Source organism: Oncorhynchus clarkii, chromosome 4, assembly GCF_045791955.1.
Source record: "Oncorhynchus clarkii lewisi isolate Uvic-CL-2024 chromosome 4, UVic_Ocla_1.0, whole genome shotgun sequence".
NCBI lineage: Eukaryota > Metazoa > Chordata > Actinopteri > Salmoniformes > Salmonidae > Oncorhynchus > Oncorhynchus clarkii.
This window is the reverse complement of record NC_092150.1, coordinates 36,450,409-36,469,410: the sequence shown is the minus strand read 5'-3', so window position 1 is coordinate 36,469,410 and position 19,002 is coordinate 36,450,409. Positions and strand designations below refer to the sequence as shown.

Below are 19,002 nucleotides of genomic sequence, written 5' to 3'. Positions count from 1 at the left end.
TAACTGACAGGCTGAATAATTGATGTGACAGACACTGCCATTCCCACATTCTTTGGGCTTGTGTGTCATACAGTAACTGTTACCTTCAGAGTGGACCTGTAGTCCCCCACCTCTGCAGGATTCAAGGATGTGGTCTCCTTCTCTGTCAGTCTGGCCTCATGGACCTTAATGATGTCCTCAGCCCTGGACACACTTTGCAGGAGGACCCTTAGAGCCCGCAGCCTCGGAGGGAGAGAGGAGCGGAGGACAGAGGAGAGAGAGAGAAGAAGGGGGAGAGATGCAAAGAATGAGAGAGAGATGGAGAGAGAGAATTTGTCAAAACAAATTAGTTACACTTGAGCAATGAGTGGTGAGTGTGTATGGACGAGTTTGTCTGTTATTAGAGCACCACTATGGGTATACAGGCAAGGTAACTTTTTCAGGCTGTGGGTGTATGCTCATACACTACAGTATAATGTTTACCTCTGTAGGTATGCTGCGAAGCACTTGTCCAGACTGCCCAGTCTCTCGTTGATGAGGCCGAGTTGGCTGTGTAGGAACTTGGCTTTGTCAGAGTCAGTCATGTTCTCCAGTTCCTTCAGAACACGCTCATTTAGACGCAGGTACTCCTCACGGATAGAGTCCACGTCCCGCTGTACAGACTGGGGAAAACACACACACTTAGTCACATACACAAACCCAAACCTACATACGCAGTAGTACTCCTAGTAGAGTACACTCCTAGGTATACTCTATCTCTGTGTGTGTGTGTGTGTGTGTGTGTGTGTGTGTGTGTGTGTGTGTGTGTGTGTGTGTGTGTGTGTGTGTGTGTGTGTGTGTGTGTGTGTGTGTGTGTGTGTGTGTGTGAGTACCTCTAGCTGTGTGATCCTCAGGCCACAGTCGTGTGCTCCATCCTCTGCCAGACAGATGTGGATGTGCTGAGTAAGCCCCGCCTCTGCCCCCTCCAGTCTCAGTCTGAGCTCGTGCAGCTCCGTCAGGCTCTGTGATGTCACCGATGCCACCTTCTTCTTCACCACTACCTTCCTCACATGATCTTGCTTAGTCCCCACTACCTTGGCTTCCTCTTTCTCTGCCGCCAGTATCCTGGCTTCCTCCTCTGCTTTGATCTTCTCCTCGTTGCCGGTCTGTTGTGCAGCTAGGGACAGAGAGATGAAATGCTGGTGTCATTTACTGTGAGGCACAGATCCAATTTAGGTTATATGACATGCACTCAGAGTAGACAGGTGTATATCTTCTCACTGTAAACAGGTAGCTGGACCAGCAGGCGGTCGTAGTGAGCATGGGCTCCAGTGTACTGGCTCTCGATGCTCCGCTTGTCCTCGTCCTTGAACATCTCGGAGCCATGGCAACAGTGGGTGAACTCTGAGTAGTGTGCCTCCAGACTCTTCAGGATGCTGCGGTACTCCTCGGGACGCATACGGGACAGCTGAAAGGACACAATAATGCAGTTCTCGTTCAATTTTTTTTCAAAGGGCATACTTATTTAGGTTATATATTGTTATTACCATTTGTAGGTATTTTTGTTGTAATCTTAGTATAAGTAAACAGTGGGCTGTAAAGCAAAGCGCAACCCTGACACTTGAGCTAGTGGTCTTCTAAGTAGTTACAAGGATGTGTTTACGGAGATGATGGTGGTGACAATGATAGTGGTTACCGAAGTGACTTATAGACTCACCATGGTGACGGTGAGTGAGTTTATACGTGTGAGGTCCTGGACATAGTACTGCCAGGAGATGAGACTCTTGATGTTGATGTAGAGCTGATTCCACACAGACAGGATGGCCTCATAGTACTGCTCATTCCTGATGGACCACACAACACAGATTTGTGATTTAATTCTCACATTGTGTGTGTGTGTGTGTGTGTGTGTGTGTGTGTGTGTGTGTGTGTGTGTGTGTGTGTGTGTGTGTGTGCGTGCGTGCGTGTGTGCACTGCGTGTCTGCATGTGTGTGTTCTTACTTGTTGGCCAGGTTGATGCCAAGGGAGTTGGGTGGTGGCACCAGCAGACAGACAGAGGGCACCAGCATGTCCAGTCCTCCTGGTCCTATTACCTGCCACTTACAGCGCTGGGAGTTGTCTTTCAGTATGCCCTCGTCGCCCTTCAGAATCACCTTCTATAGAGGGACATGCATAATGTTAGACAGGAGTGTGTGTGTGTGTGCATGCATGTAAGAGAGAGAGCTTGTGAGCGTGTATGTTCATGTCTCGGACCTGGTCTTGTTTGAAGTCACACAGGGCCTGTACCATAACAGGACTACAGCTCTTCTCCTCTTCAGGGTTACGTGGTCTGAGCCTCACGATGCTCTTGGACTTGTTGACCAGGTGCTGCACCTGCCTCTTATTCTCCATGATTCGCTCCTTCTCTTTCTGTTGGAGGGTAAGGGTCAGAGGTCAATATCCCTATCAGAGGAAAGGGGGAGCAATTCTATTCTATCTTCACAAATTACTTCCTATTCCACACATAGTGAACTAGTCCTTCACCAGAGTGACTACACTCTTAGAAGAAATATGTGATATATAGAACTCTAAAGGGTTCTTTAGCTGTCCCCATTGGATAACTCTTTGAAGAACCCTTTTTGGTTGCAGGTAGAACCTTTTGTTCCAGGAAGAACCCCTTTGGGTTCCATGTAGAACCCTTTCTACAGAGGGAACTCAAAAACGGTTCTACCTGGAACCAAAAATGGTTCTACCTGGAACCAAAAATGGTTATCTTATGGGGACAGCCAAATAACCCTTTTGGAACCCTTTTTTCCAAGAGTGTACAGTACAGTCAAAAGTAGTGCACTATATGCGGAATTGGGTGCTTGAGATATAATATAACCTTGTACAGTATATCTGTGGTACCTTCAAAGATGTACATGTCTTACCTCCAGGCCTTTGAGTAGTTCCAGCAAGTTTTCAAGGGGCGTGTTTCTGTCGCTGGTGAACTTCTTACGGATGTTCTCATGCGCCTTCTGCAGCTTATTGTACATCTCATTGGCCTCCTTGAAGAACTCGCTGTAGTCAGCATTCTCCTTCAGGTGGACATGGATACACTTGGTGATCTGGAGGAGCCAGCTCCACTGGGTCTGCAGAGTGTCCATGTAGGCCTGTAAGAAATTAAAAAAGAAGGATAGAGGGATTAAAGAACGAATAAAAGGGGGATTGAAAGGAAGATGAGAACTCATATCAAAATAACCATCCCGGCAAATTAGATAGCTTTGCTATCGAGAGCCATTGCTAGATATCATGGGCCCCAGGAAGAGTAGCTTTCGCGACTGTAACAGCTAATGGCGATCCAAATAATCAAGTAGATATTCTTCTAGACAGACATCTCCTAACCTCGATCTTGTCAGAGGCAGGGTGGGGGTTCTTCAGAAGGCTGTCCACTTTCAGCTTCAGTTTATTCAGGTCCTTATCCTTCTCCTCCAGGGCACTCATCAGTTTCTGACATGGAAAAACAACACAGTTTACAGACAACAGTTAGGGCAAAACTGGAGAGATAGAATGACTGTTTGGCCCTGGGGACCCATTGGGACTGAAAAATGATATGTGGTTTTATTACACAAGTCTCAGAGGTTTGGCAATTGGCATTATACTTCCCCAGGGTACATAATGCAAAACAGATTAACAACACATAATGATATACAGACACACAATACACTAGACGTCACGGGACCAGAGACTGCCAAACATCACCAATGAACAAGAACAATTACAGCTAGTTTGCGTCCCAAATGCCACCCTATTCCCTACATTAGTGCAGAGCCCTGGTTAAAAGTAGTGCACTATATAGGGAATAGGGTTCCATTTGGGATGCACACAGCCCGTATGGCCTCTATGGGAATCATCAATTAGCCTCTCCACCCTCCCACTGTGACACTTCCCCCTCTGACGCTTGATCTTTAACCCTTGACCCAGTCCTTACCGAGTAGCTCTCCTGCTTCTTGGGGATGTAGAGGTCGATGTTCTTGTCCCCCCAGTCGAACACCAGCTCCTCCTCCTCTCTCACGTTCACCCACATGATCTGTTTACTGATCGCCTCAATGATCTGCTGCATCTCCCTCAGCTGGTTGCTACGACCATGAGACATTTTCTGACAGAGCGATAAACATGGTGAGACTCATCAGTAGTTAGGTACAATCAATAAAGTCACAAATCCTTTGGGGCATGACTAACATAGACAGACGAATGAAAACAAAGATGTTCAGTACAACACAAACCTAAAGAAAGATGATATAATAGTACAACAACCGTATTATACAGTAATGCAGGGGTGTGTATGTGTGTTTTCCCCAGAGCCTCTGTCACCTGCAGCGTGTCCCATTCCTGATCCAGAGCATACTGGTTGGCCTTGTCTCCTTTCTTAATCTGTAGGGAGGAACACACAAACACTGAGAGAGAATCACACACACTTAGTCAGAATCACACACAAACACACTCCCAGAAATAGAATGTGTATGGGAGACAGTGTGAAAGTAACTGTGTCTGTGGTTGTGACAGGTGTATGTGTGTGTGTGTGTGTGTGTGTGTGTGTGTGTGTGTGTGTGTGTGTGTGTGTGTGCGTACCCACCAGTTCAACCTTGGCCTTGTCCACCTCGGGGCTTCTCTGTATCGAGCTGTCGAACTTGCTGTGGCTGATCAGCTGCTGCTCAATGTCTGCAGAGTTATCTCCCCACTGAGCGGTCTCTATCAGATGCTGGAATACAAACACATTACGATCACATTATAACTGCATCTCAAATACATTATAACTGCATCTCAAATACATTATAACTGCATCTCAAATACATTATAACTGCATCTAAAATACATTATAACTGCATCTCAAATACATTATAACTGCATCTCAAATACATTATAACTGCATCTCAAATACATTATAACTGCATCTCAAATACATTATAACTGCATCTCAAATACATTATAACTGCATCTCAAATACATTATAACTGCATCTCAAATACATTATAACTGCATCTCAAATACATTATAACTGCATCTAAAATACATTATAACTGCATCTAAAATACATTATAACTACATCTCAAATACATTATAACTACATCTCAAATACATTATAACTACATTTCAAATACATTATAACTGCATCTCAAATACATTATAAGTACATGTCAAATACATTATAACTACATGTCAAATACATTATAACTACATCTCAAATACATTATAACTACATGTCAAATACATTATAACTACATCTCAAATACATTGTAACCTCACAAACACAACACACACCTTAACCTTAACACAAATACACATCTTAACCACACACACACACACACACACACACACACACACACACACACACACACACACACACATAGCTCAACCACAACACGCACCTTAACCATAACACAAATACACATCTCAACTACAACACACACACAGCTCAACCACAACACACACCTTAACCATAACACAAATACACCCTCGACCACAACACACACTCACACACAGCTCAACCATAGGGAGTAGGCTCCCATGCTAAAACACTGCCACTAGGTGGTGATAGAGTAGTGTGAAGTATGGTAAACGCTTACCCTCTGTAAGCCTAACACTAAAAACCAACCAAGAAGAAAATGTGGCAGGAATGTCAGGAATTCACCAATAGACAGGGAGTCTGGGCCACTAACACCAGAACATAGCCTAGCTTTCACCTAGGTTTGTGCAAAGGGGGGTGCATAGTATGAGTGTGTGTGTGTACACAGTATTCTACTTGGTACAATGCTTAACATACAGTTACACTACGTCTAGCCTCTAGCGTGACTTCTGCATGTGTGTACAAGTGTCAAAGCAGGCATAACCGCCAACACAACCTGCTCTATCCTTTCTGTTCGTTCTCCAGTTTGCAAAAAGATGGCAGTGGAAGGTGTTCAATTGCAAGGATGACGTTCATCACCTGTGGTTGTGAGAACTGTACATTGCAGTGGGAGGGTTAAGGTTACTTTAAGACAATTACAATACTGCGTGTGATTGTGTGTGTGTGTGTGTGTGTGTGTCATTTCAGGTGAATTCAGATCTAAATTAAGTTTGAGTGTCAGAGTGTTATCTGCACTGACTTCTCAGACACACACCTGCCCTCCAGGACTAACCAGTTCATGTACAGTGGCAAGAACAAGTACATTTAAGTCACTTCATTTAAGTCACAACAATAGACAAACAGTCTGCCTAAACTAATAACAAATTATTGTATTTTTCTTGTCTATATTGAATACACCATTTAAACATTCACAGTGTAGGTTGGAAAAAGTATGTGAAGCCCTAGGCTAATGACTTCTCCAAAAGCTAATTGGAGTCGGGAGTCAGCTAACCTGGAGTACAATCAATGAGATGAGATTGGGGATGATGGTTAGAGCTGCCCTGTCCTATAAAAAACACTCACAAAATTTGAGTTTGCTATTCACAAGAAGCATTGCCTGATGTGAAACATGCCTCAAACAAAAGAGATCTCGGAAGACCCAGGATTAAGAATGATCGACTTGCATAAATCTGGAAAGGGTTACAAAAGTATCTCTAAAAGCCTTGATGTTCATCAGTCCAAGGTAAGACACATTTTCTGTAAATGGAGAAAGTTCAGCACTGTTGCTACTCTCCCCAGGAGTGGCCGTCCTGCAAAGACGACTGCAAGAGCACCGAGCAGAATGCTCAATGAGCTTAAGAAGAATCCTAGAGTGTCAGCTAAAGCCTTACAGAAATCTCTGGAACATGCTAACATCTCTGTTGACGAGTCGACGATACGTAAATCACTAAACAAGAATGGTGTTCATGGGAGGACACCATGGAAGAAGCCACGGCTGTCCAAAAAAACATTGTTTCACATCTGAAGTTTGCAAAAGAGCAACTGGATGTTCCACAGCGCTACTGGCAAAATATTCTGTGGACAGATGAAACTACAGTTGAGTTGTTTGGAAGGAACACACAACACTATGTGTGGAGAAAAAAAGGCACAGCACACCAACATCAAAACTTCCTCCCAACTGTAAAGTACGGTGGAGGGAGCATCACGGTTTGGGGCTGCTTTGCTGCCTCAGGGCCTGGACAGCTTGCTATCATCAATGGAAAAATGAATTTCCAAGTTTATCAAGACATTTTGCATAATAATGTTAGGCTATCTGTCTGCCAATTGAAGCTCAACAGAAGTTGGGTGATGCAACAGGACAACGACCAAAAACAAAGAAGTAAATCAACAACAGAATGGCTTCAACAGAAGAAAATACGCCTTCTGGAGTGGCCCAGTCAGTCCAGACCTCAACCCAATTGAGATGCTGTGACCTCAAGAGAGCGGTTCACACCAGACATCCCAAGAATCTTGCTGAACTGAAACAGCTTTGTAAAGAAGAATGGTCCAAAATTCCTCCTGACCGTTGGGCAGGTCTGATCCGCAACTACAGAAAACATTTGGTTGAGGTTATTGCTGCCAAAGGAGGGTCAACCAGTTAAATCCAAGCGTTCACATACTTTTTTTCCACCCTGCACTGTGAATGTTTACACGGTGTGTTCAATAAAGACATGACAGCGTATAATTGTTTGTGTGTTATTAGTTTAAGCAGACTGTGTTTGTCTATTGTTGTGACTTAAATGACGATCAGAACACATTTTTTTGACCAATTTATGCAGAAGTCCAGGTAATTCCAAAGGGTTTACATACTTTTTCTTGCCACTGTATGTGTGGGGGAATGGAGAAAATTCCCCAAAATGTCAAAGGTTCAAGTGTTTCAAAATGATGACTTTAATGCTATATGAACTGAGGGTGTTTTGCAACACGTTGTCAGAACCATTTTTGTCTCACACTAAAAAATATATCTACCGGTAAGTGCAACATGTAATATGTTAATGTCCATATAGAGTATTGAAAAATACTAAAAACAAATATATTACATCTTCCTGGCAGGTTGCAGGTACACAACATTGACGTTGTGCAATCATATGTAACTCATATGTATCATACGCTTTCCTGCACTGGCATTACACATATGACTGCAGGCAGTTCATCTGAAGGGGAACAGGTGGTAGCAATAATATTATGCAATCCTGTAGCATGTGCCTTCCTACACGGGCGTTACACATCTGTCCTGTAGGGTGTGGTTCTCCTTACCTTCTGGTGTCCAATCCAGGCCATGGCCTCGTTGAAGCTCCACCCAGCTTCCTCCCAAGCGCCACTCCCTCTGCTCCCCCGGCTCCGCCTCTGCATGGTTCCGTTTATGGCCATGTGGACTCCCGTCAACTGGTCCCTACACATCTCCACACTATGGAGGGGGTAGGGGGAGCGGGGAGGAGAAGGGGGAGCGAATGTCAATGTTAAACTCTTCCCGAAACTCTTCCCCAGGTCGTTGCTGTAAAATATAATTTGTCCTCGGTCAACTTACCTGGTAAAATAAGATGACATAAATAATAAACGAAACACACAGAGGTATATTGTGCGAAGCAATATTAGTCATCTGTTTTGCGTGTCTGACCTCAAACAGTGAGAGGGAACGGGCAATAGAGAGAGAAACAAGGAGAATGGATATTGGTTTATCTGTATGCGGTAGTGGTGGTCATCTCATAGTGTGTCTAACCTTCGGACCACGCTGTCATTGGGTTGTCCCATCTGTCTGAGGTCCAGAGCACAGGCCTTCAGCTGCTCTATGGTCTCTCTGGCCAGGGCCATGTAGTGATCTGCCTCCACTGTGCCGCGCCCAGAATCGCTGCCCTGCAGGACACACGGGGAAATGTCAGACACACGTTATGACTTTGTACATCAGGTTCAGTCTAGCCTCAACTTGCCGTTCTGGGTTTCTCAAACGGGAATACGGTAGACCATATTCAGTCAGGTAAATCCTTCAGTTCAAGACCCAGTCAAAGATAGGACCATAATGTATAGATCATGAGGATGCTATGCATGATCTTTCTGTCCAGATAGCTTCTATCTGTAGGCTAACTGACTGTTGGTACAGTAGTGTACTTTAATAGTTAAAAGAGTACATTCTGTGACAGGTCACGGCCAAATGAACACTTTCCCTGGGTTTGTTTTCATTGTTGGTGTGTGTTTAAAGATAATTCCTGGGTTTACTGCTGACTGTGTGCCAGACACACGCTGAGATGCACTTCTTATTTTCACTTCATGCGTGACCAAAACGCACACACACGCTGAGTCGACAATGCCTGCAACGAACATGCTGAACATGCCAAATATGGCAGAGACAGGTGAGATATATAATCGGACGGGATTCTGACAAGACGTGGCTTGACAGGCTGAACGTATTTAAAAGCTGTTTGAAGATCTTTTGCGCGCATGAAGCGGAAGGGCGGAGTCACACCTGACAGAGCATATTTCACAAATGCCTCAGCCAACCACAGACACACAGTTGTGAGGACTCGTCATCAGAGTGAGTGTGTCCAGTCTAATGACCTGTTATGGATCATCTCATTATTATAATATAATAGACCTGACATTTAAAGGGATAGTGCGAGACTTTGGCCATACTAGCTGTACCGGTAGACTTCCCAGTCATTTTGCTAACTCTAGTTAGCTTTAGCTCACAAAACAACCTGTAACTTCTTTCATGCTGCACGTAGAGACATGCAAATGACATCCTCGAGTTCATCTGATTCTGGGTAACGAGGCAAATGCCTAAGTTGAAAATCTCGCAGTATCCCTTGAAGAAACCTAACAGTCATGTTCCTTTGCTGATTAAATGCATAGGCCTACTTGTACTAACACACCACAATTCCCCTAAAGCAAGTCAAGGGGGGCTTGGTTGCAGGACTGGTATAGTAATCTCAGCATTCATACCTCAGTCTACAGGTGCAGTACATGTCTTAGTCAGAGTGTCTGATTACATTTACTGTTGCCAGACATGAGGCTAAGTGTACTTAGACTAACATCATGACCAAAGCCAGTATCTCAAAGCAGACAGGACATGAAGTGACTCACAGACTGTAGGTAGTACAGAATGAAACAGAACACTGTTGTTATATATCTACGGTGGGTAGTGACTTACAGCCTGTAGGTAGTGTTCTGCTTTCCTCAGGTTGTCCTGACACTGGCCCTGCAGGATGTACGCCTTCTGGTGGAGGCCACTGAGGGGGAACTGTCTGTAGGAGACATGGAGGGGAGGGTTATAATCAACATCTTCTTGTAATCCAACCGGTCAATGTTAGGGTACCAGTCCATGCAGAGTTCACATTCAACAGGCTTCCACCAAAATCGATCAAAGAATATTTTCCAAACAGGTTGTGTGGTTGCGTTGCGTTATAGGCTACCAGAGGCCTAGGAGCTGCATGTAACAGGGTTCAGCCAGAAGCAGTTTAAGTCAGAGGTAGAAGCATATCAAATATGGCCGTTTCTGTTGCATTCTCAGATACTGGTCCCCTCATTCTCAGATACTGCTCCCCTCATTCTCAGAGACTGCTCCCCTCATTCTCAGATACTGCTCCCCTCATTCTCAGATACTGCTCCCCTCATTCTCAGATACTGGTCCCCTCATTCTCAGATACTGCTCCCCTCATTCTCAGATACTGCTCCCCTCATTCTCAGATACTGCTCCCCTCATTCTCAGATACTGCTCCCCTCATTCTCAGATACTGCTCCCCTCATTCTCAGATACTGCTCCCCTCATTCTCAGATACTGGTCCCCTCATTCTCAGATACTGCTCCCCTCATTCTCAGATACTGCTCCCCTCATTCTCAGATACTGCTCCCCTCATTCTCAGATACTGCTCCCCTCATTCTCAGATACTGCTCTCCTCATTCTCAGATACTGGTCCCCTCATTCTCAGACACTGCTCCCCTCATTCTCAGATACTGCTCCCCTCATTCTCAGATACTGCTCCCCTCATTCTCAGATACTGCTCCCCTCATTCTCAGATACTGCTCCCCTCATTCTCAGATACTGCTCCCCTCATTCTCAGATACTTCTCCCCTCATTCTCAGATACTGGTCCCCTCATTCTCAGATACTGCTCCCCTCATTCTCAGATACTGCTCCCCACATTCTCAGATACTGCTCCCCTCATTCTCAGATACTGCTCCCCCCTGTTACTTGTTATCTTGGCATTTAAAGTAGTTTCATGACTATCATTATTGTTCTCAGTATATATGTCAACATCATCGATAATATAAACATCGTTATCATGATCATCTTCATCCTCAAACAACAACATCGTAGTCAGCATCATCATCAATATCCCCATCATCAATTACACTTTCTGCTATGTACATCAATGATCCCAAAGGTTGACTGAAATGAGTTATTATCTTAGTGTAGCAATTAGCAAGTCGTTAGTTATCCGAGGATGATTCCGCTATGACCTAGTTGAATTGAGCATGAGTGCAGGGATAGACCAAGGGGAAATGTGAGTCAAGAGAACTGTCACATTTTCTCTATGCCATTTGCAACACAACAACACAGAGGCTGCATTTACACAGGGAGCCCAATTCTGATCTTTTTTTTCCCCCACTAATTGGTCTTTTGACCAATCAGATCAGCTCTGAAAAAGATCTGATGTGAAAAGAGCTGATGTGACTGTCAAAAATACCAATTAGTGGGGGAAAATATCAGAATTGGGCTCCCTGTGTCATCACAGACATATTCAACTGTAACCATGACCTCCATACTGTAGACTCTATAGAATTGTATAGGTTGATATCAATAAAACGTCACAATACGATGCAGAGCGTTCAATTTGGCTGCTGGGGGAGCAAGGAGACGACCCCCTAGGTCCACTAAAACCATTGACAACTACTTGGTTTTAATATCATCACCTCTTGAAGAGCATAGTCAAAAACACATTACCGATTATTCCACATTTAGCTCTGTCATTAGAGTTATTCAGCAAGTAACTGCACGCTGTTTATGATCATAGCCCGTTAACTAGCCATATTGACGTGATCTGTTATTCGTTTGCTAGCCAATTTGACATGCAATATTTATGCATTAGTTCTAACATTATATGACATGTATTTATTTCATGGGCGAAATTTCAGTCCATAGGACTGGAAATGTATGAATTCAACAAGCATGTCTCTGTCACTAACAAATACAGTCATGGGGTGGTAAAATCAACAATTCACTCAAAAAGGCAAGGCACACCGGGGAAATTATATTGGAGCTGTGGCTTGGTGGGGGATGTGGCTTTCAATTAATTGTTTTTGGCCACATGCAAGTCGAAGTGTTGTAGCAGTTGAAGGGCTCTTTGGTTATGCTAATTCAAGTTTGAGCATGTCCGCTACCAGTTCTGAAGTCTTTGCACATGCTTTAGTGTGTGGCACTAAAGACTCGTAAACATGATTGTAATGTCCTTAATCCAACACGGGTGACCTTGTCAAGAGATACAGACCTACATTGTCTTCAGAAGGTATTCATATCCTGGGATTTATTCCACATTTTGTTGTGCTTACAGCCGGAGAAGAAAAATGTATTAAATCTATGTTTTGTCTCACCCATCTTTCACACAGTACCCAATAATGACAAAGTGAAAACATGTTTTTAGAAATGTTTGCTCATTTATTCAAAATGAAGTACAGAGGTATCTCATTTGAATACAGTACCAGTCAAAAGTTTGGACACATACTCGTTCAAGGGTTTTTCTTTGTTTTTACTAAGACATCACAATTATGACATAACACATATGTAATCAATTAGTAACCAAAAAAAGTGTTAAACAAATCAAAATATGTTTTATATTTGAGATTCTACAAAGCAGCCACCCTTTGCCTTGATGACAGCTTTGGACATTCTTCACATTCTCTCAACCAGCTTCACCTGGAATGCATTTCCAACAGTCTTGAAGGAATTCCCACATACTGAGCACTTGTTGGCTGCTTTTCCTTCACTCTGCAGTCCAACTCTTCCCAAAACATCTCAATTGGGTTTAGGTCGTGTGATTGTGGAGGCCAGGTAATCTGATGCAGCACTCCATCACTCTCCTTCTTGGTAAATCTGCCCTTCACAGCCTGGAGGTGCATTGGGTCAGTGTCCTGTTGAAAAACAAATTACAGTCCCACTAAGCCCAAACTAGATGGGATAGCGTATCGCTGCAAAATGTTGTGGTAGCCATGCTGCTTAAGTGTGCCTTGAATTCTAAATACATCACAGACAGTGTTACCAGCAAACACACCCCCACACACCCCCAACCCTACTCTGCGTCTCACAAAGACATGGTGGTTGGAACCAAAAATCTCAAATTTGGACTCATCAGACCAAAGGACAGATTTCCACCGGGTCTAATGTCCATTGCACGTGTATCTTGGCCAAAACAAGTCTCTTCTTCCTATTGATGTCGTTTAGTAGAGGTTTCTTTGAAGCAATTCGACCATGAAGGCCTGATTCACGCAGTCTCCTCTGAACAGTTGATGTTGAGATGTGTATGTTACTTGAACTCTGTGAAGCATTTATTTGGTGTGCAATATTCTGAGGCTGGTAACTCTAATGAACTTATCCTGTGCAGCAGAGGTAACTCTGGGCCTTCCATTCCTGTGGCGGCCCTCATAAGAGCCAGTTTCATCATAGCGCTTAATGGTTTTTGCGACTGCACTTGAAGAAACGTTCAATGTTCTTGAAATGTTCTGCATAGACTGACCTTTATAACCTCAATAGAGTAGGGGGCACTATTTTCACCTCCGGATTAAAAGCATGCCCAAAGTAAACTGCCTGTTTCTCAGGTCCAGAAGCTAGGATATGCATATAATTGGTAGATTTGGATAGAAAACACTCTAATTTCCAAAACTGTTACAACAATGTCTGTGAGTATAACAGAACTGATATGGCAGGTGAAAACCTGATAAAAATCCATTCAGGAAGTGGGATTTTTTATTTATTTGTAGTTTTCCATTGACTGCCTATACAGATTCCATTGATTTAGGACTCAAGTTGCACTTCCTATGGCTTCCACTAGATGTCAACAGTCTTTAGAAATTGTTTCAGGTTTGTATTCTGAAGAATGAGGGAGTAAGACCTCAATGAGTAAGTGGACCCTGCAGTGTCCCATAGGTTTTTCATGCGCACGACCGAGGATGCGCCTTTCTTGTTTTCCTTTTATATTGATGAAACTTTTGTCCGGTTGAAATATTATTGATTATTATGACTAAAAACAACCTGAGGATTGATTATAAACATCGTTTGACATGTTTCTACAAACTTTACTGATACTTTTCGGATTTTTCGTCTGCCTGTTGTGACTGCCTTTGAGCCAGTGGATTACTGAACAAAACGTGCAAACAAAAGAGGTTTTTGGATATAAAGAGGGACTTTAACAAACAAAACAAACATTTCTTGAGTAAATGGGAGTCTTGTGAGTGCAACCATATGAAGATCATTAAAGGTAAGTGATTCATTTTAGCGCTATTTCTGACTTGTGTAACTCCTCTACTTGGCTGGTAACTGTTTGTAATTTTTTGTCTGCTGGGCGCTGTTCTCAGATAATCGCATGGTATGCTTTCGCCGTAAAGCCTATTTGAAATCTGACACCGTGGTTGGATTAACAAGAAGTTAATCTTTAAACCGATGTATAACACTTTCTTTTTGCTTATTTGAGCTGTTCTTGCCATAATAAGGACTTGGTCTTTTACCAAATAGGGCTATTTGCTGTATACCACCCCTACCTTGTCACAACACATCTGATTGGCTCAAACACATTAAAAAGGAAAGAAACTCCAGAAATGTACATTTTACAAGGCACACCTTGTAAAATTTAAATGCATTCCAGATGACTACCTCATGAAGCTGGTTAAGAGAATGCCAAGAGTGTGCAAAGCTGTCATCAAGACAAAGGGTGGCTTCTTTGAAGAATCTCAAATATAAAATATATTTAACTTTCTTGGTTACTACATGATTTCATATTTTTTTATTTCCTAGTTTTGACTTCTTCACTATTATTCTACAATGTAGAAAATAGTGAAAATAAAGAAAAACCCTGGAATGAGTAGGTGTGTCCAAACTTTTGACTGGTACTGTAAGTATTCACACCCCAGAGTCAATACATCTTAGAATCACCTTGCTGCGATTACAGCTGTGAGTCTTTCTGGTAAGACTCTAAGAGCTTTGCACACTTGGATTATACAATATTTGCACTTTATTCTTTTTTAAATTCTTCAAGCTCTGTCAAGTTGATAGTTTATCATTGCTAGACAGACATTTTCAGGTCTTGCCATAGATTTGAGCAGATTTAAGTCAAAACTGTAACTAGGCCACTCAGGAACATTCAGTGTTGTCTTGGTGAGCAACTCAGTGTTTATTTGGCCTTGAGTTTAAGGTTATTGCCCTGCTAAAATGTGAATTTGTCTCCCACTGTCTGTTGGAAAGCAGACCACCAAGTTTCCCTCCAGGATTTTGCCTGTGCTTAACTTTATTCTGTTTATTTTTATCCTAAAAAAACAACCCAGTCCTTACCGATGACAAGCATACCCATAACATGATGCAGCCACCACCATGCTTGAAAATATGAAGAGCGGTATTCAGTGATGTGTAGTGTTGGATTTGTCACATTTTCTGTACTTTTACTTCAGTGCCTTGTTGCAAACAGGATGGATGTTTTGGAGAAAAAAAAATTCTGTACAGACTTCCTTCTGTTCACTTTGTCATTTAGGTTAGTATTGTGGAGTAACTACAATGTTGTTGATCCATCCTGAGTTTTCTCCTATAACAGCCATTCAAATCTGCATGTCTCAACATGCAATTGGCCTACTCTCCGGCAACTGAGTTAGGAAGTACGCCTTTATCTTTGTAGTGATTAGGTGTTTTGATACCACCTCCCAAGTGTAATTAATAACTTCACCGTGCTCAAAGGTATATTAAATGTCTGATTTTTTTATGTGGGAAAAGTCAAGGGGTACTTTCTGAAGGCACTGCATTTGCATAATGGTTCAAATACTATGAGGTGTTATTGCACAACACCATTGGTGTAAACTATACACACATCCTAGTGTTATTTTTGAAGATTAAGTTATGTAATGTGTATTATGTTGATTACGTTCTGTAAAAAACATATTAATTGCATAACACCATTGGTGTAAACTATATACACTTCCTAGTGTTAAAAATACTATAAGAGGTGGTATTGCATAACCCTAAAAGTGTTCATTCCTTAACACTGAAAAAGTGTAACAGTGTCAGCTCTAAGCACCGTTTTAATGTAACACTGAAAAGGGTGGACCCATTTAGACACCGGCCCATAGTTCAATGTAACACTAAATGTCAGTGTTGATTTAACGCTGAAGAATTTGCTGTGTGGTTCATTTTCTGTATTTTTTGGGGTTGTCACATGGTTCAAGACAGCAGGTCGTTATTCTTGGAAACAAAGACCTCTCAATGATGCCTAATAAATTATTAACTGGGTCGGCACTCACAGATAATATTCGCCCCTGCCATAGCCTAGGCTATATATATACGACAACGACACATAGGCCTATAATTATCCCCCCGACAAAATCAAGACCTTGACATAAAAAAATAATGAACTAGATTGAAATAATGTGTTAGATGACACGGTTATATAGTGCATTGTATTTATCTTCTGTGGCAATGGAGTTGTAGCCTAGTTCAAATGTATACGGGCAAGTGAACGCAATTGTGTAACACAGTACCCTACAGCAGATAGGGGCCTTTTGAAGAAAAACAATTCTTACCCCTGTCCTCCACCACCACCTCGCATGGAAGCCTTTGAGTAGCTGTAAGTATTATCGTCCATGTACTCCTGTCCGTATCCACTACCACCGTGCACTTCGCTCTGGGCATATTGTCCAGTTCCGCAGCTCAGGTCGGGCCTGGACCCGATACTGCGGCTGACATAAAACACCCCCTGGGACCCGTATAGACTCATCTCTGGATCCAAAAAGTTATAAAACTCCGCTGGAGAAAAATGGTGGACGAAGAGTTTGCAATCCTGGCTGCAGTGTGCAAAAGCTGTTAGAGGGGACTGTCTGCAGCGGTTGATGTGATCCCTCCTGCACCTGTCTGCGGAGCAGAGTCCCTAGGCAGCACCGACTTGATCTGCAACACGGGAAAGTGTCGTTTTTGGCCAAACAAATCAGACCACACCTTTCATCAACCTACTTGCCTAGAAAAACATTTTAATTTAGTGTTTTTTTCTTTCCACGTCCCCGGCCCTCCTCTATCTCAACCTGTACTCAGGGGAGATGTATCATAGTAAACGTAAATCTGTTTTCTTCCATTTAGTATGATATCTATGTTCCGTAGCCCAGCCTAGGTGGATAAGTGGTGTGTGTGTTTGGTTTGGTTCTTCAATCCTTGTGGGCACATAAAATCCCCCAAAGTCCCCACAAGGATAGTAAAAACAAGGAAAAATCTACCTCGTGGGGACATGTCCCCATGAGGACAAAGGATATTTTAAGTTTATGGGTTAGGGTTACAATTAGGGTTAGGGTAAGGGGTTAGCAATTAGGGTTAGGACTTAGGTTTAGGGTTTGGGTTAGAGTTAAGTTTAGGGTAAGGGTTAGGTTTAGGGGTTAGGGAAATACGATTTTGAATGTCCACACGAGGATAGAAGAACAAAACGTGTGTGTGTGTGTGTGTGTGTGCCTGTGTTTTCTGTGGGAGGGTAGGCAAATTATCTCTCAGTGTTTCAGTCTATTGTTGAAGGTCAAACTAAAGAAGTCTTGACACTGAAATGTTTACTGTTTCTTTCCAACAGATCACTATTGAGGAAATGAATGTAGTAAGAGACTATCAGAAAAGGAAAGGCCCCCTGGCTAATGAACATATCGAAGGCGATCCAATATTGGTCATCTTTAAAAAACAGTAAGTGAGTTGTAAGTTGCAGACAATTGTGACAGTTCATCTCTAATGAGACATTCATTACAACAGCATTCATAACAGTATTCATTATAACAGTTTTTGGTAACACTTTACTTGATACCCAGCATCATAACATGTTTATGACACAGATATAACTATGTCATAACAACTGACATAACATGTCATAACCTGTTATAATATAGTCATAACACTGTCATGACACATATTTAGACCTGTGTGACATATATTGCGTTATTTTATGGCTGGTAATGACACCTACATAAGAGTGTCAAAATGCACAAAACCTACCACACAAGGCAAAACATTCCATTACACCATAGCCTACATGTCAACAGCATGTTTATGTTAAAAAATATATATATATATATATATATATATATATAATTGTGCACACATTGATGTCAGACATGCACCTACCCCAATGCTCTGTTGCTGGTGACTGGGATGAATGCAAGAGCAGGACAAGACACCCTCTTTTTGACTGATGACTGATATAGGTGTGCATAATAGGCCTATCTGGCATATGTGATTACGATGGTCATAATGCTTCTTGACAGTGTCATAAAGTGTATTTTCTTAGTCCAAGTAAAGTGACACAGGATGGTCATAATGCTTCATGACGGTGTTGTAGTTGTAATAGATTCTCTACCGTCATTTGTTTTCATCATATTGTAAATAACTTGTGGAAAATGCACTTTATGACAAAGGATGTGAGAAACAAACTTTCAAACAAAAGGGAACTTCTTGGCAGGAGAAACAAACAAACTCAAGCTCATGTAGGCCATAACCAACCATAAAGTAACGCAATATATGTCACAACAGGTGTAAATATATGGGTCATGACAGTGTTATGACTATATTATGACAGGTATGACATGTTATGTCAGCTGTTATGACATATTATGACATGGTTATGAGCATGAGCATGTGTTAAAGGCACTGGGTGTCAAGTAAAGTGTTACCTAGTTTGGTAAATCCTTTTATCACTGTAACACACATGCCTAGACACTAACAATATGCAGATCCCTCATCCAAGACAATGGGTGGTGTCCACAGGAAAAACCAGTTTGACAGCACTCTGTCACTTGTAGAGAGAACCTGGAAGTCAATCTTACTGATTTTAATCAGCACAATAAAGAATGAGTTATACCTATTTCCATCTTATCATCTTACAGTATCTTTAAAGCGGCAATCAGCAGTAGAAACAATAACAAGGCGTTTCCCTGCCCCTGGTTCAGTAAAAA

General features: G+C 42.4%; 1 protein-coding gene across 2 annotated transcripts in view; it reads right to left on the bottom strand.

The window, feature by feature from the left end:
* The window catches only part of LOC139406766 (desmoplakin-A-like), a 35,836-nt gene extending 18,777 nt beyond the window's left edge, over positions 1 to 17,059 (bottom strand). The window contains exons 1-16 of one of the 2 annotated variants that reach the window (XM_071149785.1): positions 16,609 to 17,059; positions 9,987 to 10,080; positions 8,562 to 8,695; positions 8,099 to 8,249; positions 4,553 to 4,678; positions 4,291 to 4,350; positions 3,908 to 4,075; positions 3,322 to 3,426; positions 2,868 to 3,089; positions 2,212 to 2,367; positions 1,960 to 2,114; positions 1,676 to 1,802; positions 1,240 to 1,426; positions 852 to 1,135; positions 463 to 641; positions 84 to 222 (exon numbers count right to left, since the gene is read on the bottom strand). In XM_071149785.1, the coding sequence (XP_071005886.1) occupies positions 84 to 222; positions 463 to 641; positions 852 to 1,135; positions 1,240 to 1,426; positions 1,676 to 1,802; positions 1,960 to 2,114; positions 2,212 to 2,367; positions 2,868 to 3,089; positions 3,322 to 3,426; positions 3,908 to 4,075; positions 4,291 to 4,350; positions 4,553 to 4,678; positions 8,099 to 8,249; positions 8,562 to 8,695; positions 9,987 to 10,080; positions 16,609 to 16,802 (2,481 nt within the window). In that variant the 5' untranslated portion in view covers positions 16,803 to 17,059. The remainder of the gene's footprint in view (positions 1 to 83; positions 223 to 462; positions 642 to 851; positions 1,136 to 1,239; positions 1,427 to 1,675; positions 1,803 to 1,959; positions 2,115 to 2,211; positions 2,368 to 2,867; positions 3,090 to 3,321; positions 3,427 to 3,907; positions 4,076 to 4,290; positions 4,351 to 4,552; positions 4,679 to 8,098; positions 8,250 to 8,561; positions 8,696 to 9,986; positions 10,081 to 16,608) is intronic. The other variant, XM_071149784.1, reaches the window with a different exon arrangement.
* Between the last annotated feature and the right edge of the window lie 1,943 nt (positions 17,060 to 19,002).